General features: G+C 41.9%; 1 protein-coding gene across 3 annotated transcripts; it reads left to right on the top strand.

Moving 5' to 3' along the window:
* Nucleotides 1-1,903: 1,903 nt before the first annotated feature.
* LOC124256809 (small cysteine and glycine repeat-containing protein 1-like) lies at nt 1,904-8,722 on the top strand. Of its 3 annotated transcripts, XR_006893110.1 has the most exons (5): nt 5,204-5,333; nt 5,448-5,506; nt 6,180-7,090; nt 7,460-7,584; nt 7,999-8,722. XR_006893110.1 is itself a non-coding variant. In XM_046690773.1 (4 exons), the coding sequence occupies exons 2-4, from the start codon at nt 6,844-6,846 to the stop codon at nt 8,002-8,004; spliced, it is 378 nt and encodes a 125-aa protein (XP_046546729.1). In that variant the 5' UTR covers nt 5,204-5,506; nt 6,180-6,843; the 3' UTR covers nt 8,005-8,722. The 3 variants fall into 3 exon arrangements, 1 of the variants encoding a protein (XP_046546729.1); XR_006893111.1 differs by lacking the exons at nt 5,204-5,333; nt 5,448-5,506 and adding an exon at nt 1,904-1,990; XM_046690773.1 differs by having other exon boundaries at nt 5,204-5,506.
* The last annotated feature ends 11,105 nt before the right edge of the window (nt 8,723-19,827 follow it).

Genomic DNA, 19,827 nt, shown 5'->3' with positions numbered 1-19,827 from the left:
TTGACACTAGGCATCGTGACACGCCCTTGAAGAGATGTGGAGTCAAAAGTCAGTTGACAAATGCAGTAGAACAACCGACTGGCCTTTGCATGTTTTACTTCGGGTAGAACGGGTGGGCAGGCTAACACTGGTATCATGTGATTCATAAACACTTGCTTATCATTTAGCCGGAATTATACACTGTAGAGGTTTCGTAATGCTGAGGAAAAGGTGTGTAGTTTCTTCTTGTGTGACTCTGGGTCTCCTGTTGTACCGATATGTTCCTGTCGTACCGATATGTACCTGTGGTACCGATATGTTCCTGTGGAGACCCTTTGTTGTACACATGTGCAGGTTATATATCCTATAGCTTCCCATGTGTAGAAGCTGGAAATAATGACAACCTCTGTTCCATCACCCCAAGCTCAGTTTCTATAAAGTACATTCAAATATCTGGAAAGACCCAGTTTTATCTTCCTTCTTTCAAGGTTTCCCCATCAAGGCCTAGTCAAATGTTTTTCATTCAAACAGAGAAATTTCCTGACTGTTGGACAAGTACTTTAAACGGTTGTAATGAGATCTGATACTGGATTCTATGTTCCTTGACGAATGGTCTTCATTTTTATACCATATTAATGTTTACGAACGTCCATTGTACGATCTGGACCACATCATCAGCACGAGTCACTGCCAAAGACAATGCCAGATATCAGCGAAGTTGTCAGCGTAGCCTGGCCCAGGTTACAGTCACATGGTGCTTGCAGAAACAGACTTACTGTCAATGGTGGTGTATATTTCCTTTAAAGATGCGATTTGTTCCAAAAGAAAACATTTTCTTTCAATTCACGCGTGTTTTGGAACATCAGTGGTGTGGAGTTCCTTTGTTGTACAGATGTGCAGGTTATATATCCCATAGCTTTCCATGTGTAGAAGCTTTGTTCATTCTTTCATCGGCAAGGTGAGTCCAAGGCCAACTTGAGAGACATCGGCTTGTTGTTCAAAGACAACATCGTCAATGTTCCACCTATGTGTGAGTATTGTCTGTAAACAGTCAAGTTAGATAAAGACAACCCAGTAATTCACGGCATGAACATGTATGTAATAACATATTGTAGAGTGACCTTGACCACAGGCAAATTATAGCGCAAATAGGATTGCGCAACAGAGAGAAAAGTGAAAAAATGTCTTCCTTGGCTTTCGAAAAATATTTTTAGTGACAAAAAAAACTATCGCCACCATCCAAGGTAAACACCCATTTCCACGCAGAGTTGTGCTCCAAGGTTTCAAAACTTATATTTGATAGTTACTCAGGTAAAGTATATTCAATTCAACATTTTAAGAGGCACTCGTGGCATTTTTCTCTCTGTTGCTCAACACTATTTGCCCTACAGTTTGCCTGTGCCTTGATACATAAATCTAAATTAGGAGTACAAATTTATGGGGTATTAAAAAAGGTGCATTACCAGGAAATACGTGAAGTTATTATTGTTATTACCATGACTTTGGCCCTATGATACAAATGCACAATTTGATGAAGCACGATCATTACAAACAGACATTTTCAGTTTCATGATAGATATGGCACAAAACGTCACACTCGTTCCCTATCTAAGAGTAAAACTTCCTTGTCGTTTTGTGACATAAATTCAATGTAAAATCTAATAATATATTCTAAACACCGACCCCCAATACACTCGCCATATTTTCACCGTTGAATCACAGATCTGCTGAAGATTATCATGTGGGAATATCTTGTAACGGAACATTGGTTAGTTAGATCAATTGTTGCATTAAAGATCTTTGACGACATTGATATTACACGTGTCTGTTCAAGTTTTGATCATTATATCATTGTATGTATGAGATATGGAGATGAAAGTCAAGGTTTGATGGAACTGCATCCACTAACTGGACATATAATGTTGTTTGAGTTCAGTTCGTTTCAGTTTCAGGAAGGCAATGTGGCCTGTGAGGATCTTGGTGATTGCACACGTGATTATCACCTCAACATGTGAGCAGATGTGTAACGTATTTGTTTGTGACAGAACAGATCAGACATTATCATGGGGTCGTAAACATGCTGGCATCAGAATTGTAATGAGTTGTTAAAAATGATACTAGTTGACGATGTTTGTTGGTAACACAGCCTGTCGGTTAGGTGTGCCCAACTTGTACCGGTTGAGCTTACGCTAACATCTGTCTCAGCTCCTTTGTCTTGCTGTGTGACCGTTCAAACCTAGAATTATTTCGGGGAACTAGCTTCTGGATCTCCACGCCTGAAAATACAAGCAGAGATGATCTCAGGCAAAACAGGAATGTTTATTAAATATAGGTGAAAGCAACATACATTCAGTTAACATTCTATAGTCAACATTCAAATCCATAGTTCATTGTTTGACAATTATGATACCAGGATCCACACAATAGTGGCTTTAACCGATCCTTGTATTTTGTTAGATGTGGTTAAATACTGATAAAAGAAACGTTTCTAAAGTACGCCACTCTGTGGAAATATAGCAGATCAGTTGTCATTGTCGAGTAGATCGATGACTTTTGATATCACCCATGTAAAGATCTTCACTTGATACCGCGTCACTGTACTTGTCAAACCGACCATTTCCTATTTTTGGTAGTAACATTTCGAGCTGTCGTAAGACCTTTCAGAGATACACACGCGCCGCAGCATGGTAAAAATGAATCAAGTGATCATGTGTTTTGAAATAAATTACTGACCGATCATTTTATAGCAAAGAACTTTCATTGTTTATAAGGTATATTCATCTACAGGTGCTAAATGCCCCAACAACCAGCATTGTACTGAGTGCAATGAATTAAAACGTGATTTATTTTACACAAGGTTTTGCTCTATTTATGAGTCATATGGTGTTATGTTTTGAAACATCACAACAAAACGCACCATCCGTAAAATACCCGTATTTAACAGCATGATTTTCAATTTCGGCGTGTAGTGTCACAGAATACACAATTCACATGCAATGCACGTGAAAGTTGGGGATCAGATAGTCTCAATGATGGGTATTAGAGGTTGATCGGTGTCTGTCGATTATTCACTGTATTTGGAATATTGTTGACGAACGCAAAATGCCACGTCTAAGTAAAGCCAACCGTCATATCGCCATTGGTTTGCTTGTCTCAACGCGCAGCTGCCAGACGCATGAATGTTCCCCAAAGCACCATTTCACGGTTCTGGGAGAGATATCGCCGGCGGAATTCGGTAGCAGATGCCCTTCGTAATGGGCGGCCTCGAGCGACCACTGCGGCGCAGGATCGCTACATCCGGATACATCACCTGCGTCATCGAACAGCTACGGCGACCAGTACCGCTCCACAAATACCCGGATTGAGGAGGCTTTCTGCACAGACCGTCAGGAACAGGTTGAGAGGCTGGTTTACGTGCCAGAAGACCTTATTTTGGCCCTGTGCTTCGACAACAACATTCAATGGTGCACCAACGTTCAGGCCTGAAACCTACCGAATTGGCGTAGAATCTGGTTCAGTGATGAATCACGATTTCTATTGGAACGACGCGATGGAAGAATGCGGGTGTACAGACGTCGACGAGACCGACGCTTGCGTTCCCCAGGTAGACAGATTCCACCGGGGCTGGGTTATGATGTTAGGAACGATCACCTGCCGTAGGAGAAGTGATTTGGTGATGATCCAGGGCAACCTGACAGCTCAACGGTACTGTGACGAAATCCTACGCCCACACCTCCTTCCAATCATTGATCGCCAGAGGGAGTTGTTTCAACAGTACAATGCCAGGCCCCACACAGCACGTCACACTGGAGACTTCCCCCAGAACCACAACATCAATGTGCTCCCCTGGTCCTCAAGATCACCGGACTGAAACCCGGTCGAACATCTGTGGGATATGCCCTGGACAGACGGATGCGACGCCGTAACCCTCAGCCCCAGACACTTCAGCAACTACACAGGCATTACAGGCTGAGTGGGCTGCGATTTGGCAACACAAGATTCTGGGACTTATATTCGTTCGATGCCGAGGCGATGCCGTGCAGTTCTGGATGCCCACGGTGATCACACTAGGTATTGACTTCAGCGCCACCACACGTCTCCGTGTGACACTCAAACTGACTTTCCTCGAGTTGGTGCCAACGACGGATAAGTCTGCATTCCCAGTGTGCAATTTCGCTATAGTTCATTGACTCATAAAGCCTTCAAGATGTTTCAAAATAAACATAAAAATACAGTTAAAATTCCTATATCCGTTTCTTTTTGGGGAGAGTATATTTGTAAAGTTTAGGTCAATGCCTACAGTTGAGTATAATCGATAACAGCGACAGGTATAAATCCTGCTGCGGAACCGCGTCAGGAATCAGAAATAATGCTTAGTTCGTTTCCTAAACACCCTGCTGTATATTTATCCGGAAAAAGAACTTGACACCGAAAGAGAAACCATGATAATTTTATACAATACGTTCCTTCTAACTCATGTGACATCAATAAGCAGCACTTAAATCGCACGGGGCATACATAGGTAAGAATATAATGGAATAAAACAAGGAATTCGTGCGTGTGTGTGAAACATTGAACTGTATAATGTCGAGTGTGATTCAATCTGTCGTGGTTGTTGCAAACCTATTCCCAATTTGATTTTCCACAATATAACCGGGAATTAACGTTATGTTTGTGTATATTGGCGTAGGCATGTCCTTCCTCCGCCGTGCTACCAGATGTCATAACAGGGAATTGAAAGTACAGCGTTGATCGCAACTACCCACCGCAGAGTGAGTGAGTCCCTAGTAGTGTAGCACAGCGTTGATCCCAACTACCCACAGCAGAGAGAGTGAGACCCTGGTAGTGTAGCACAGCGATGGCTGACTACCCAGAGAAATATCATTTACTTACTTGAGGCTAACATTACAGCTCAATAATGATATTCAGGTAATGGCGAGAATGTTAGTGATCCTTCAAATTTGTTGTTTTGGTTGAGGGAAAATGTGTTTCTCCCCTTAATAATTGGTTTGACATCTTCAACCAACCATGAAGTACTTTCGTTTTGTGTTTGTAAAGATGAACTCCAAATGGGTGAAACTGGAAGGAGAGCCTGCCGCTACACACAACCATGGGACCAAGAGACGACTCGCACAGTCTGTAACAAACACACACATCATACAGGTCGCCTTGACATTGCTCTCTATTGTTTTGGTGCTCTATCAATGACTATCATTTATTACCAGGAAGCCGAAACAAGCTGCTGACCCTAACAGTGAAACTAGTGTCAGCCAATCCAGTATCGGGCCTTCAAACAAACACATTGTGCATATCGTGTTCGAACGAGTGAGGATGTTTTATAGGTATAGTCAAAAGTAAGTACATTTTTCGAATTTAGTTGCGGATGTTGTTGATACTATTTGTTGAGTCCTGCCTTCCAGTGCATGAACAAAACCGAACTTTCGTCAACTGTTCTCTTGAAGTTTCAGGTACACCATGCCATTCCTTCAACTCGTAGTCACGGCGTACATAGTCATTTACTCCCAAGGTAAGGAATGAGTGAGTGGGTATACAAGTAAATCGTGTCATAATTAAGTGAGTGAGGTGAATGGGTTTAGTGAATGGGTTTAGTTTAATGCAACTTCAAACAGTTATGAGTCGACGTGTAAATCTGATCATGGAAGCAAAGTCTGATCTATGATGCGTGCCATCTTGGCGAAAGCCATGAACATTGTTCTTACCTAGAAGCTGGGATTCCAAGCCATAAACATAGGTTCCTGGCAGGAAGGCTTCATATCAGCGTGGTTGTGTATGTTTCAAATGCAGACTGTAAGCTGGGTATGTAATCTGTTCATATGCATTACAGTTATTATGGTTACGTCCAAGTACAAGTATTAGCTATTGGTTCTATGTACACATGCACAGGACTTTACAGACATAACACTTCGTAATCTCTCGCTTATGCGTTGATTGATACTGCTTCATTTGAGGATCTGTGGTACATGTTACCTACTGTATGTCACTGGATTGAGAAATGTCTTTTTGGGATCCTAGTATTTAATTTCATGACCATGTGGGCATATAAAGCAAGATCGCCATGATCCTCTCACATATTGTACAGATGTATTGCTCAAGACGATGGTAACTGTATACAAGTAGAACTTATGAGCACTATAAAGTTTCAGATTTGTCAGTTATATATTTGGGGATTATATTCACAGGTGCTAAATGTCCCGACATCCAGCATTGTACTGAGTGTGATGAACAGACAGGTCGATGCAGTACAAAGTGCCACAGAGGATATTTCGGCCCCAACTGCCAGGATGATTGCAGCAGCAGGTGCAGGTACCACACGTGTGAGCTGCTCCCTGACAAAGGTATTGGGAGATGTACTGATGGTTGTATACCTGGATTCCAGGGTCTCACCTGTCAGAGGCCATGTGACACTCTCCAGGTAGGCTGTACCAGGTGCCCAGGTGGATGTGATGGGGAGTATTGTCAGGTGGCTGGAGCTTGTTTCTCTGGTTGCAGCCACTCCTACTACGGAGCAGGATGTAAGACATGTTCCAGCAGATGTAAGTCCTGCAACAGGATCACAGGAACCTGTGAGGAGTGTCATCCTCCTTATTCAGGAGTAGAGTGTAGACACTCATGCGAGAACTGTGTCGGAGGATGTGAGAGTGGCTGTACAGAGGGATGCAGACAAGGTTTCTATGGTGACGACTGTACTGAAGCATGCAGTGACACCTGTCGACCTAACCCCTCCCTGACCACGGGTGGACAATGTCCAGATGGAGATTCATGTCCACCTGAGTGTCACAGCCAGACTGGCGAGTGTGTCTACGGTTGTGTTGATGGCTGGTATGGCCCCAAGTGTTCACGGCGATGCAGCCTAACTGTCAACACCAGAGGTGTAACCAGGCAGGTGCGTGTGTTGTAGGATGTGGGAAATGCCTCAAGGAAGCATGTAACACATCTTGTATCACAGGGTGTGACGGGTGTGCGGGTGGTGTTTGTGATGTGACATCCGGGGTCTGTGTACAGGGATGCAACTCGACTGGATCCAGGTGCGGCGATAACTGCACCGACAACTGCCGAACATCTGATTGTCCGTCTGGATCGTGTGAACCAGGTACACATCTTCAGTCGTAGGTACCAGATCTCGTACATGTGACACAGACGTAAAATAGTTATGTTCACGATGTTCTGTATTCTTCCGCCTATGTGTTCAAGTCCTTTCAAAAATGTTGCATGTCACGCATGTCAAAGATCACAAATCGCATGTCATGGAACTTTGTTCTAAATGTTGATATTGATTACAACAACAAAGATCGTAACAATAAATACTAGGAATACCCCAACCATCTTTGCTGCATCTGTAATTAATATCACGGAGACAATTATGGTGATTTTAATGCGACCTTGATTCCCTGTTTTGCGGTGTGATTGCTTCGTAGACAACTGTGAAATGTGTAAGTATAACTATTGATTCATCTTCCAGGGGAACCTGTGTCTGATGCCTCCAACGCCGTCACGGTGACATCGGTTGTGCTTGTCGTCTTCATCCTCCTGGCTGCATGTACCGCTGGCTACATCTGCTACCGTAAAGGGAATGTGTCCCACACGGTCAGTTGACATTCGCAACAGGATTTTGAGCAAGCAGTATACTCAGTGGTCTACCACGATGACGTCTGACAGTCATCAGAGCAGAGTTGTGCCCCATGGTCGTGTGAGATTCCGATTATGTTGGCATTCTGCCTGAATGTTATTCTCAGTTTGACAGTCTGCTCCCCATGGGTTCGACACAGGGTTCCTGCATCACTTTGAGTGCGGTGTAAACCTCACCCATCCACACTCACTTATGACAAATAGGTAGAATCTGATATGTACACAGACTAAAGCATAGTAATGTAACTTATCAGCTTACGTTCAGCTATCGTCCATTGCCCCATCAATCTCCCGTACGTTGTAATCGTGTAATATACTTCAATCATGTACATAGAGAACATATCCCAATAACCTTAAATGGGATTGTTACAGGAATAAAGTTGATGATCAGAAACTGGAAGCTAAGCTGGAGCAGGCAGACATCGCCATCCACGACTACCTGGAGCTACATCACTACGAGGACATCAGAGAGGAGGACATTGTGGAACCAGACCAGAACCAAGGCACCGGTAGGGAGGAGGCTCCCGACATTCCTGTTGTAGCAGACTGCTACCCTGGAGAACTGATGACTGGTGTCAAGGATAAGTCAGGAAGAGGCTCGTACACTGAACTTAGGAAGGGCGGCCATGTCTCTCGTCCTAGATCGTCTGTCGGGTACATATCGCCACTTGAATAGGAGAACCAGTTGTGTCTATCAACCCTTGACACGAAGATTAGTTAGTGTCTATCAACCCTTGAGAAGGACATCAGTTGTGTCTATCTACCCTTGTCAAGGACATCAGTTGTGTCTATCAACCCTTGAGAAGGACATCAGTTGTATCTATCAACGCTTGACAAGGACATCAGTTGCGTCTATCAACCATTGACAAGGATATCAGTTGTATTTATCAACAATTGACAAGGACATCAGTTGCGTCTATCAACCATTAACAAGGATATCAGTTGCGTCTATCAACCCTTGACAAGGACATCACTTGTGTCTATCAACCATTAACAATGACATCAGTTCAGTCTATCCACCATTGACAAGGATATCAGGTGTGTCTATCAACCCATGACAAGGACATCAGTTGTGTCTATCAACCCTTGACAAGGACATCAGTTGTATCTATCAACCCTTGACAATGACATCAGTTGTGTCTATCAACTCTTGACAAGGACATCAATTGTGTCTATCAACCCTTGACAAGGACATCAGTTGTGTCTATCAACCCATGACAAGGACATCAGTTGTGTCTATCAACCTTGACAAGGACATCAGTTGTATCTATCAACCCTTGACAATGATATCAGTTGTGTCTATCAACCCTTGACAATGATATCAGTTGTGTCTATCAACCTTGCCAAGAACATCAGGTGTGTCTATCAACTCTTGACAAGGACATCAATTGTGTCTATCAACCATTGACAAGGACATCAGTTGTGTCTATCAACCATTGACAAGGACATCAGTTGCGTCTATCAACCATTGACAAGGATATCAGTTGTGTCTATCAACGCTTGACAAGGACATCAGTTGCGTCTATCAACCATTAACAAGGATATCAGTTGCGTCTATCAACCAATGACAAGGACATCACTTGTGTCTATCAACCATTGACAATGACATCAGTTCAGTCTATCAACCATTGACAAGGATATCAGGTGTGTCTATCAACCCATGACAAGGACATCAGTTGTGTCTATCAACCCTTGACAAGGACATCAGTTGTATCTATCAACCCTTGACAATGACATCAGTTGTGTCTATCAACGCTTGACAAGGACATCAATTGTGTCTATCAACCATTGACAAGGACATCAGTTGTGTCTATCAACCCATGACAAGGACATCAGTTGTGTCTATCAACCTTGACAAGGACATCAGTTGTATCTATCAACCCTTGACAATGATATCAGTTGTGTCTATCAACCCATGACAATGACATCATTTGTGTCTATCAACTCTTGACAAGGACATCAATTGTGTCTATCAACCCTTGACAAGGATATCAGTTGTGTCTATCAACGCTTGACAAGGACATCTGTTGCGTCTATCAACCCTTGACAATGATATCAGTTGTGTCTATCAACCTTGCCAAGAACATCAGGTGTAAATCCATCCACCTTGACAAGGATATCAGTGGTGTTTATCTATCAACCTTGACAAGGATATCAGTTGTGTCTATCAACCCATGACAATGACATCATTTGTGTCTATCAACTCTTGACAAGGACATCAATTGTGTCTATCAACCATTGACAAGGATATCAGTTGTGTGTATCAACGCTTGACAAGGACATCACTTGCGTCTATCAACCATTGACAAGGATATCAGTTGCGTCTATCAACCATTGACAAGGACATCACTTGTGTCTATCAACCATTGACATGGACATCAGTTCAGTCTATCAACCATTGACAAGGATATCAGGTATGTCTATCAACCTTGCCAAGAACATCAGGTGTGTCTATCAACTCTTGACAAGGACATGAATCGTGTCTATCCACCCTTGACAAGGACATCAGTGGTGTCTATCAACCTTTGACAAGGATATCAGTTGTGTCTATCAACCATTGACAAGGACATCACTTGTGTCTATCAACTCTTGACAAGGACATCAATTGTGTCTATCAACCCATGACAAGGACATCAGTTGTGTCTATCAACCATTGACAAGGACATCAGTGGTGTCTATCAACCTTTGACAAGGATATCAGTTGTGTCTATCAACCCATGACAATGACATCAGTTGTGTCTATCAACCCTTGACAAGGATATCAGTGGTGTCTATCAACCTTTGACAAGGATATAAGTTGTGTCTATCAACCCATGACAATGACATCATTTGTGTCTATCAACTCTTGACAAGGACATCAATTGTGTCTATCAACCATTGACAAGGATATCAGTTGTGTGTATCAACGCTTGACAAGGACATCAGTTGCGTCTATCAACCATTGACAAGGACATCACTTGTGTCTATCAACTCTTGACAAGGACATCAATTGTGTCTATCAACCCATGACAAGGACATCAGTTGTGTCTATCAACCATTGACAAGGACATCAGTTGCGTCTATCAACCATTGACAAGGATATCAGTTGCGTCTATCAACCATTGACAAGGACATCACTTGTGTCTATCAACCATTGACAAGGACATCAGTTCAGTCTATCAACCATTCACAAGGATATCAGGTGTGTCTATCAACCTTGCCAAGAACATCAGGTGTGTCTATCAACTCTTGACAAGGACATGAATCGTGTCTATCCACCCTTGACAAGGACATCAGTGGTGTCTATCAACCTTTGACAATGATATCAGTTGTGTCTATCAACCCATGACAATGACATCAGTTGTGTCTATCCACCCTTGACAAGGATATCAGTGGTGTCTATCAACCTTTGGCAAGGATATCAGTTGTGTCTATCAACCCATGACAATGACATCATTTGTGTCTATCAACTCTTGACAAGGACATCAATTGTGTCTATCAACCATTGACAAGGATATCAGTTGTGTGTATCAACGCTTGACAAGGACATCAGTTGCGTCTATCAACCATTGACAAGGACATCACTTGTGTCTAATATCAACTCTTGACAAGGACATCAATTGTGTCTATCAACCCATGACAAGGACATCAGTTGTGTCTATCAACCATTGACAAGGACATCAGTTGCGTCTATCAACCATTGACAAGGATATCAGTTGTGTCTATCAACGCTTGACAAGGACATCAGTTGCGTCTATCAACCATTAACAAGGATAACAGTTGCGTCTATCAACCATTGACAAGGACATCACTTGTGTCTATCAACCATTGACAATGACATCAGTTTAGTCTATCAACCATTGACAAGGATATCAGGTGTGTCTATCAACCCATGACAAGGACATCAGTTGTGTCTATCAACCCTTGACAAGGACATCAGTTGTATCTATCAACCCTTGACAATGACATCAGTTGTGTCTATCAACTCTTGACAAGGACATGAATTGTGTCTATCAACCATTGACAAGGACATCAGTTGTGTCTATCAACCCATGACAAGGACATCAGTTGTGTCTATCAACCTTGCCAAGAACATCAGTTGTATCTATCAACCCTTGACAATGATATCAGTTGTGTCTATCAACCCTTGACAAGGACATCAGTTGTATCTATCAACCCTTGACAATGATATCAGTTGTGTCTATCAACCCTTGACAATGATATCAGTTGTGTCTATCAACCTTGCCAAGAACATCAGGTGTGTCTATCAACTCTTGACAAGGACATGAATTGTGTCTATCCACCCTTGACAAGGATATCAGTGGTGTCTATCAACCTTTGACAAGGATATCAGTTGTGTCTATCAACCCATGACAATGACATCATTTGTGTCTATCAACTCTTGACAAGGACATCAATTGTGTGTATCAACGCTTGACAAGGACATCACTTGCGTCTATCAACCATTGACAAGGATATCAGTTGCGTCTATCAACCATTGACAAGGACATCACTTGTGTCTATCAACCATTGACATGGACATCAGTTCAGTCTATCAACCATTGACAAGGATATCAGGTATGTCTATCAACCTTGCCAAGAACATCAGGTGTGTCTATCAACTCTTGACAAGGACATGAATCGTGTCTATCCACCCTTGACAAGGACATCAGTGGTGTCTATCAACCTTTGACAAGGATATCAGTTGTGTCTATCAACCATTGACAAGGACATCACTTGTGTCTATCAACTCTTGACAAGGACATCAATTGTGTCTATCAACCCATGACAAGGACATCAGTTGTGTCTATCAACCATTGACAAGGACATCAGTGGTGTCTATCAACCTTTGACAAGGATATCAGTTGTGTCTATCAACCCATGACAATGACATCAGTTGTGTCTATCAACCCTTGACAAGGATATCAGTGGTGTCTATCAACCTTTGACAAGGATATAAGTTGTGTCTATCAACCCATGACAATGACATCATTGTGTCTATCAACTCTGACAAGGACATCAATTGTGTCTCATCAACCATTGACAAGGATATCAGTTAGGTGTATCAACGCTTGACAAGGACATCAGTTGCGATCTATCAACCATTGACAAGGACATCACTTGTGTCTATCAACTCTTGACAAGGACATCAATTGTGTCTATCAACCCATGACAAGGACATCAGTTGTGTCTATCAACCATTGACAAGGACATCAGTTGCGTCTATCAACCATTGACAAGGATATCAGTTGCGTCTATCAACCATTGACAAGGACATCACTTGTGTCTATCAACCATTGACAAGCGACATCAGTTCAGTCTATCAACCATTCACAAAGGATATCAGGTATTGTCTATCAACCTTGCCAAGAACATCAGGTATTGTCTATCAACTCTTGACAAGGACATGAATCGTGTTCATCCACCCTTGACAAGGACATCAGTGGTGTCTCATCAACCTTTGACAATGATATCAGTTGTGTCTATCAACCCATGACAATGACATCAGTTGTGTCTATCCACCCTTGACAAGGATATCAGTGGTGTCTATCAACCTTTGGCAAGGATATCAGTTGTGTCTATATCAACCCATGACAATGACATCATTTGTGTCTATCAACTCCTTGACAAGGACATCAATTGTGTCTATCAACCATTGACAAGGATATCAGTTGTGTATCAACGCTTCTTGACAAGGACATCAGTTGCGTCTATCAACCATTGACAAGGACATCACTTGTGTCTATCAACTCTTGACAAGGACATCAATTGTGTCTATCAACCCATGACAAGGACATCAGTTGTGTCTATCAACCATTGACAAGGACATCAGTTGCGGGCTCTATCAACCATTGACAAGGATATCAGTTGTGTCTATCAACGCTTGACAAGGACATCAGTTGCGTCTATCAACCATTAACAAGGATAACAGTTGCGTCTATCAACCATTGACAAGGACATCACTTGTGTCATCAACCATTGACAATGACATCAGTTTAGTCTATCAACCATTGACAAAGGATATCGGTGTTGTCTATCAACCCATGACAAGGACATCAGTTGTGTCTATCAACCCTTGACAAGGACATCAGTTGTATCTATCAACCCTTGACAATGACATCAGTTGTGTCTATCAACTCTTGACAAGGACATGAATTGTGTCTATCAACCATTGACAAGGACATCAGTTGTGTCTATCAACCCATGACAAGGACATCAGTTGTGTCTATCAACCTTGCCAAGAACATCAGTTGTATCTATCAACCCTTGACAATGATATCAGTTGTGTCTATCAACCCTTGACAAGGACATCAGTTGTATCTATCAACCCTTGACAATGATATCAGTTGTGTCTATCAACCCTTGACAATGATATCAGTTGGTAATCTATCAACCTTGCCAAGAACATCAGGTGTGTTCCTCATCAACTCTTGACAGGACATGAATTGTGTCTATCCACCCTTGACAAGGATATCAGTGGTGTCTATCAACCTTTGACAAGGATATCAGTTGTGTCTATCAACCCATGACAATGACATCATTTGTGTCTATCAACCCTTGACAAGGACATCAGTTGTGTCTATCAACCCATGACAAGGACATCAGTTGTGTCTATCAACCTTGAGAAGGACATCAGTTGTATCTATCAACCCTTGACAATGATATCAGTTGTGTCTATCAACCCTTGACAATGATATCAGGTGTGTCTATCAACCTTGCCAAGAACATCAGGTGTGTCTATCAACTCTTGACAAGGACATGAATTGTGTCTATCCAGCCTTGACAAGGATATCAGTGGTGTCTATCAACCTTTGACAAGGATATCAGTTGTGTCTATCAACCCATGACAATGACATCATTTGTGTCTATCAACTCTTGACAAGGACATCAATTGTGTCTATCAACCATTGACAAGGATATCAGTTGTGTGTGTATCAACGCTTTACAAGGACATCAGTTGCGTCTATCAACCATTGACAAGGACATCACTTGTGCTCTATCAACTTGGGATTGACAAGGACATCAATTGTGTCTATCAACCATTGACAAGGACATCAGTTGTGTCTATCAACCATTGACAAGGACATCAGTTGCGTCTATCAACCATTGACAAGGATATCAGTTGTGTCTATCAACGCTTGACAAGGACATCAGTTGCGTCTATCAACCATTAACAAGGATATCAGTTGCGTCTATCAACCAATGACAAGGACATCACTTGTGTCTATCAACCATTGACAATGACATCAGTTCAGTCTATCAACCATTGACAAGGATATCAGGTGTGTCTATCAACCCATGACAAGGACATCAGTTGTGTCTATCAACCCTTGACAAGGACATCAGTTGTATCTATCAACCCTTGACAATGACATCAGTTGTGTCTATCAACTCTTGACAAGGACATGAATTGTGTCTATCAACCATTGACAAGGACATCAGTTGTGTCTATCAACCCATGACAAGGACATCAGTTGTGTCTATCAACCTTGACAAGGACATCAGTTGTATCTATCAACCCTTGACAATGATATCAGTTGTGTCTATCAACCCATGACAATGACATCATTTGTGTCTATCAACTCTTGACAAGGACATCAATTGTGTCTATCAACCCTTGACAAGGATATCAGTTGTGTCTATCAACGCTTGACAAGGACATCAGTTGCGTCTATCAACCCTTGACAATGATATCAGTTGTGTCTATCAACCTTGCCAAGAACATCAGGTGTGTCTATCCACCCTTGACAAGGATATCAGTGGTGTCTATCAACCTTTGACAAGGATATCAGTTGTATCTATCAACCCTTGACAATGACATCAGTTGTGTCTATCAACTCTTGACAAGAACATCAATTGTGTCTATCAACCCTTGACAAGGACATCAGTTGTGTCTATCAACCCATGACAAGGACATCAGTTGTGTCTATCAACCTTGACAAGGACATCAGTTGTATCTATCAACCCTTGACAATGATATCAGTTGTGTCTATCAACCCTTGACAATGATATCAGTTGTGTCTATCAACCTTGCCAAGAACATCAGGTGTGTCTATCAACTCTTGACAAGGACATGAATTGTGTCTATCTACCCTTGACAAGGATATCAGTGGTGTCTATCAACCTTTGACAAGGATATCAGTTGTGTCTATCAACCCATGACAATGACATCATTTGTGTCTATCAACTCTTGACAAGGACATCAATTGTGTCTATCAACCATTGACAAGGATATCAGTTGTGTGTATCAACGCTTGACAAGGACATCAGTTGCGTCTATCAACCATTGACAAGGACATCACTTGTGTCTATCAACTCTTGACAAGGACATCAATTGTGTCTATCAACCATTGACAAGGACATCAGTTGTGTCTATCAACCATTGACAAGGACATCAGTTGCGTCTATCAACCATTGACAAGGATATCAGTTGTGTCTATCAACGCTTGACAAGGACATCAGTTGCGTCTATCAACCATTAACAAGGATATCAGTTGCGTCTATCAACCAATGACAAGGACATCACTTGTGTCTATCAACCATTGACAATGACATCAGTTCAGTCTATCAACCATTGATAAGGATATCAGGTGTGTCTATCAACCCATGACAAGGACATCAGTTGTGTCTATCAACCCTTGACAAGGACATCAGTTGTATCTATCAACCCTTGACAATGACATCAGTTGTGTCTATCAACCATTGACAAGGACATCAGTTGTGTCTATCAACCCATGACAAGGACATCAGTTGTGTCTATCACCCTTGACAAGGACATCAGTTGTATCTATCAACCCTTGACAATGATATCAGTTGTGTCTATCAACCCATGACAATGACATCATTTGTGTCTATCAACTCTTGACAAGGACATCAATTGTGTCTATCAACCCTTCACAAGGATATCAGTTGTGTCTATCAACGCTTGACAAGGACATCAGTTGCGTCTATCAACCCTTGACAATGATATCAGTTGTGTCTATCAACCTTGCCAAGAACATCAGGTGTGTCTATCCACCCTTGACAAGGATATCAGTGGTGTCTATCAACCTTTGACAAGGATATCAGTTGTGTCTATCAACCCATGACAATGACATCATTTGTGTCTATCAACTCTTGACAAGGACATCAATTGTGTCTATCAACCATTGACAAGGATATCAGTTGTGTGTATCAACGCTTGACAAGGACATCACTTGCGTCTATCAACCATTGACAAGGATATCAGTTGCGTCTATCAACCATTGACAAGGACATCACTTGTGTCTATCAACCATTGACAAGGACATCAGTTCAGTCTATCAACCATTGACAAGGATATCAGGTGTGTCTATCAACCTTGCCAAGAACATCAGGTGTGTCTATCAACTCTTGACAAGGACATGAATCGTGTCTATCCACCCTTGACAAGGACATCAGTGGTGTCTATCAACCTTTGACAAGGATATCAGTTGTGTCTATCAACCCATGACAATGACATCAGTTGTGTCTATCAACCCTTGACAAGGATATCAGTGGTGTCTATCAACCTTTGACAAGGATATAAGTTGTGTCTATCAACCATTGACAAGGACATCACTTGTGTCTATCAACTCTTGACAAGGACATCAATTGTGTCTATCAACCCATGACAAGGACATCAGTTGTGTCTATCAACCATTGACAAGGACATCAGTTGCGTCTATCAACCATTGACAAGGATATCAGTTGCGTCTATCAACCATTGACAAGGACATCACTTGTGTCTATCAACCATTGACAAGGACATCAGTTCAGTCTATCAACCATTGACAAGGATATCAGGTGTGTCTATCAACCTTGCCAAGAACATCAGGTGTGTCTATCAACTCTTGACAAGGACATGAATCGTGTCTATCCACCCTTGACAAGGACATCAGTGGTGTCTATCAACCTTTGACAAGGATATCAGTTGTGTCTATCAACCCATGACAATGACATCATTTGTGTCAATCCACCCTTGACAAGGATATCAGTGGTGTCTATCAACCTTTGACAAGGATATCAGTTGTGTCTATCAACCCATGACAATGACATCATTTGTGTCTATCAACTCTTGACAAGGACATCAATTGTGTCTATCAACCATTGACAAGGATATCAGTTGTGTGTATCAACGCTTGACAAGGACATCAGTTGCGTCTATCAACCATTGACAAGGACATCACTTGTGTCTATCAACTCTTGACAAGGACATCAATTGTGTCTATCAACCCATGACAAGGACATCAGTTGTGTCTATCAACCATTGACAAGGACATCAGTTGCGTCTATCAACCATTGACAAGGATATCAGTTGTGTCTATCAACGCTTGACAAGGACATCAGTTGCGTCTATCAACCATTAACAAGGATATCAGTTGCGTCTATCAACCATTGACAAGGACATCACTTGTGTCTATCAACCATTGACAATGACATCAGTTTAGTCTATCAACCATTGACAAGGATATCAGGTGTGTCTATCAACCCATGACAAGGACATCAGTTGTGTCTATCAACCCTTGACAAGGACATCAGTTGTATCTATCAACCCTTGACAATGACATCAGTTGTGTCTATCAACTCTTGACAAGGACATCAATTGTGTCTATCAACCATTGACAAGGACATCAGTTGTGTCTATCAACCCATGACAAGGACATCAGTTGTGTCTATCAACCTTGCCAAGAACATCAGTTGTATCTATCAACCATTGACAATGATATCAGTTGTGTCTATCAACCCTTGACAATGATATCAGTTGTGTCTATCAACCTTGCCAAGAACATCAGGTGTGTCTATCAACTCTTGACAAGGACATGAATCGTGTCTATCCACCCTTTGACAAGGATATCAGTGGTGTCTATCAACCTTGACAAGGATATCAGTTGTGTCTATCAACCCATGACAATGACATCATTTGTGTCTATCAACTCTTTGACAAGGACATCAATTGTGTCTATCAACCCTTGACAAGGATATCAGTTGCGTCTATCAACGCTTGACAAGGACATCAGTTGCGTCTATCAACCCTTGACAATGATATCAGTTGTGTCTATCAACCTTGCCAAGAACATCAGGTGTGTCTATCCACCCTTGACAAGGATATCAGTGGTGTCTATCAACCTTTGACAAGGATATCAGTTGTGTCTATCAACCCATGACAATGACATCATTTGTGTCTATCAACTCTTGACAAGGACATCAATTGTGTCTATCAACCATTGACAAGGATATCAGTTGTGTGTATCAACGCTTGACAAGGACATCACTTGCGTCTATCAACCATTGACAAGGATATCAGTTGCGTCTATCAACCATTGACAAGGACATCACTTGTGTCTATCAACCATTGACAAGGACATCAGTTCAGTCTATCAACCATTGACAAGGATATCAGGTGTGTCTATCAACCTTGCCAAGAACATCAGGTGTGTCTATCAACTCTTGACAAGGACATGAATCGTGTCTATCCACCCTTGACAAGGACATCAGTGGTGTCTATCAACCTTTGACAAGTATATCAGTTGTGTCTATCAACCCATGACAATGACATCAGTTGTGTCTATCAACCCTTGACAAGGATATCAGTGGTGTCTATCAACCTTTGACAAGGATATAAGTTGTGTCTATCAACCCATGACAATGACATCATTTGTGTCTATCAACTGTTGACAAGGACATCAATTGTGTCTATCAACCATTGACAAGGATATCAGTTGTGTGTATCAACGCTTGACAAGGACATCAGTTGCGTCTATCAACCATTGACAAGGACATCACTTGTGTCTATCAACTCTTGACAAGGACATCAATTGTGTCTATCAACCCTTGACAAGGACATCACTTGTGTCTATCAACCATTGACAAGGACATCAGTTCAGTCTATCAACCATTCACAAGGATATCAGGTGTGTCTATCAACCTTGCCAAGAACATCAGGTGTGTCTATCAACTCTTGACAAGGACATGAATCGTGTCTATCCACCCTTGACAAGGACATCAGTGGTGTCTATCAACCTTTGACAAGGATATCAGTTGTGTCTATCAACCCATGACAATGACATCATTTGTGTCTATCCACCCTTGACAAGGATATCAGTGGTGTCTATCAACCTTTGACAAGGATATCAGTTGTGTCTATCAACCCATGACAATGACATCATTTGTGTCTATCAACTCTTGACAAGGACATCAATTGTGTCTATCAACCATTGACAA

Source organism: Haliotis rubra, unplaced genomic scaffold (assembly GCF_003918875.1).
Source record: "Haliotis rubra isolate DU_JTF1 unplaced genomic scaffold, ASM391887v1 Scf1165, whole genome shotgun sequence".
NCBI classification, from domain to species: domain Eukaryota; kingdom Metazoa; phylum Mollusca; class Gastropoda; order Lepetellida; family Haliotidae; genus Haliotis; species Haliotis rubra.
This window is presented reverse-complemented; position numbering and strand designations above follow the sequence as displayed.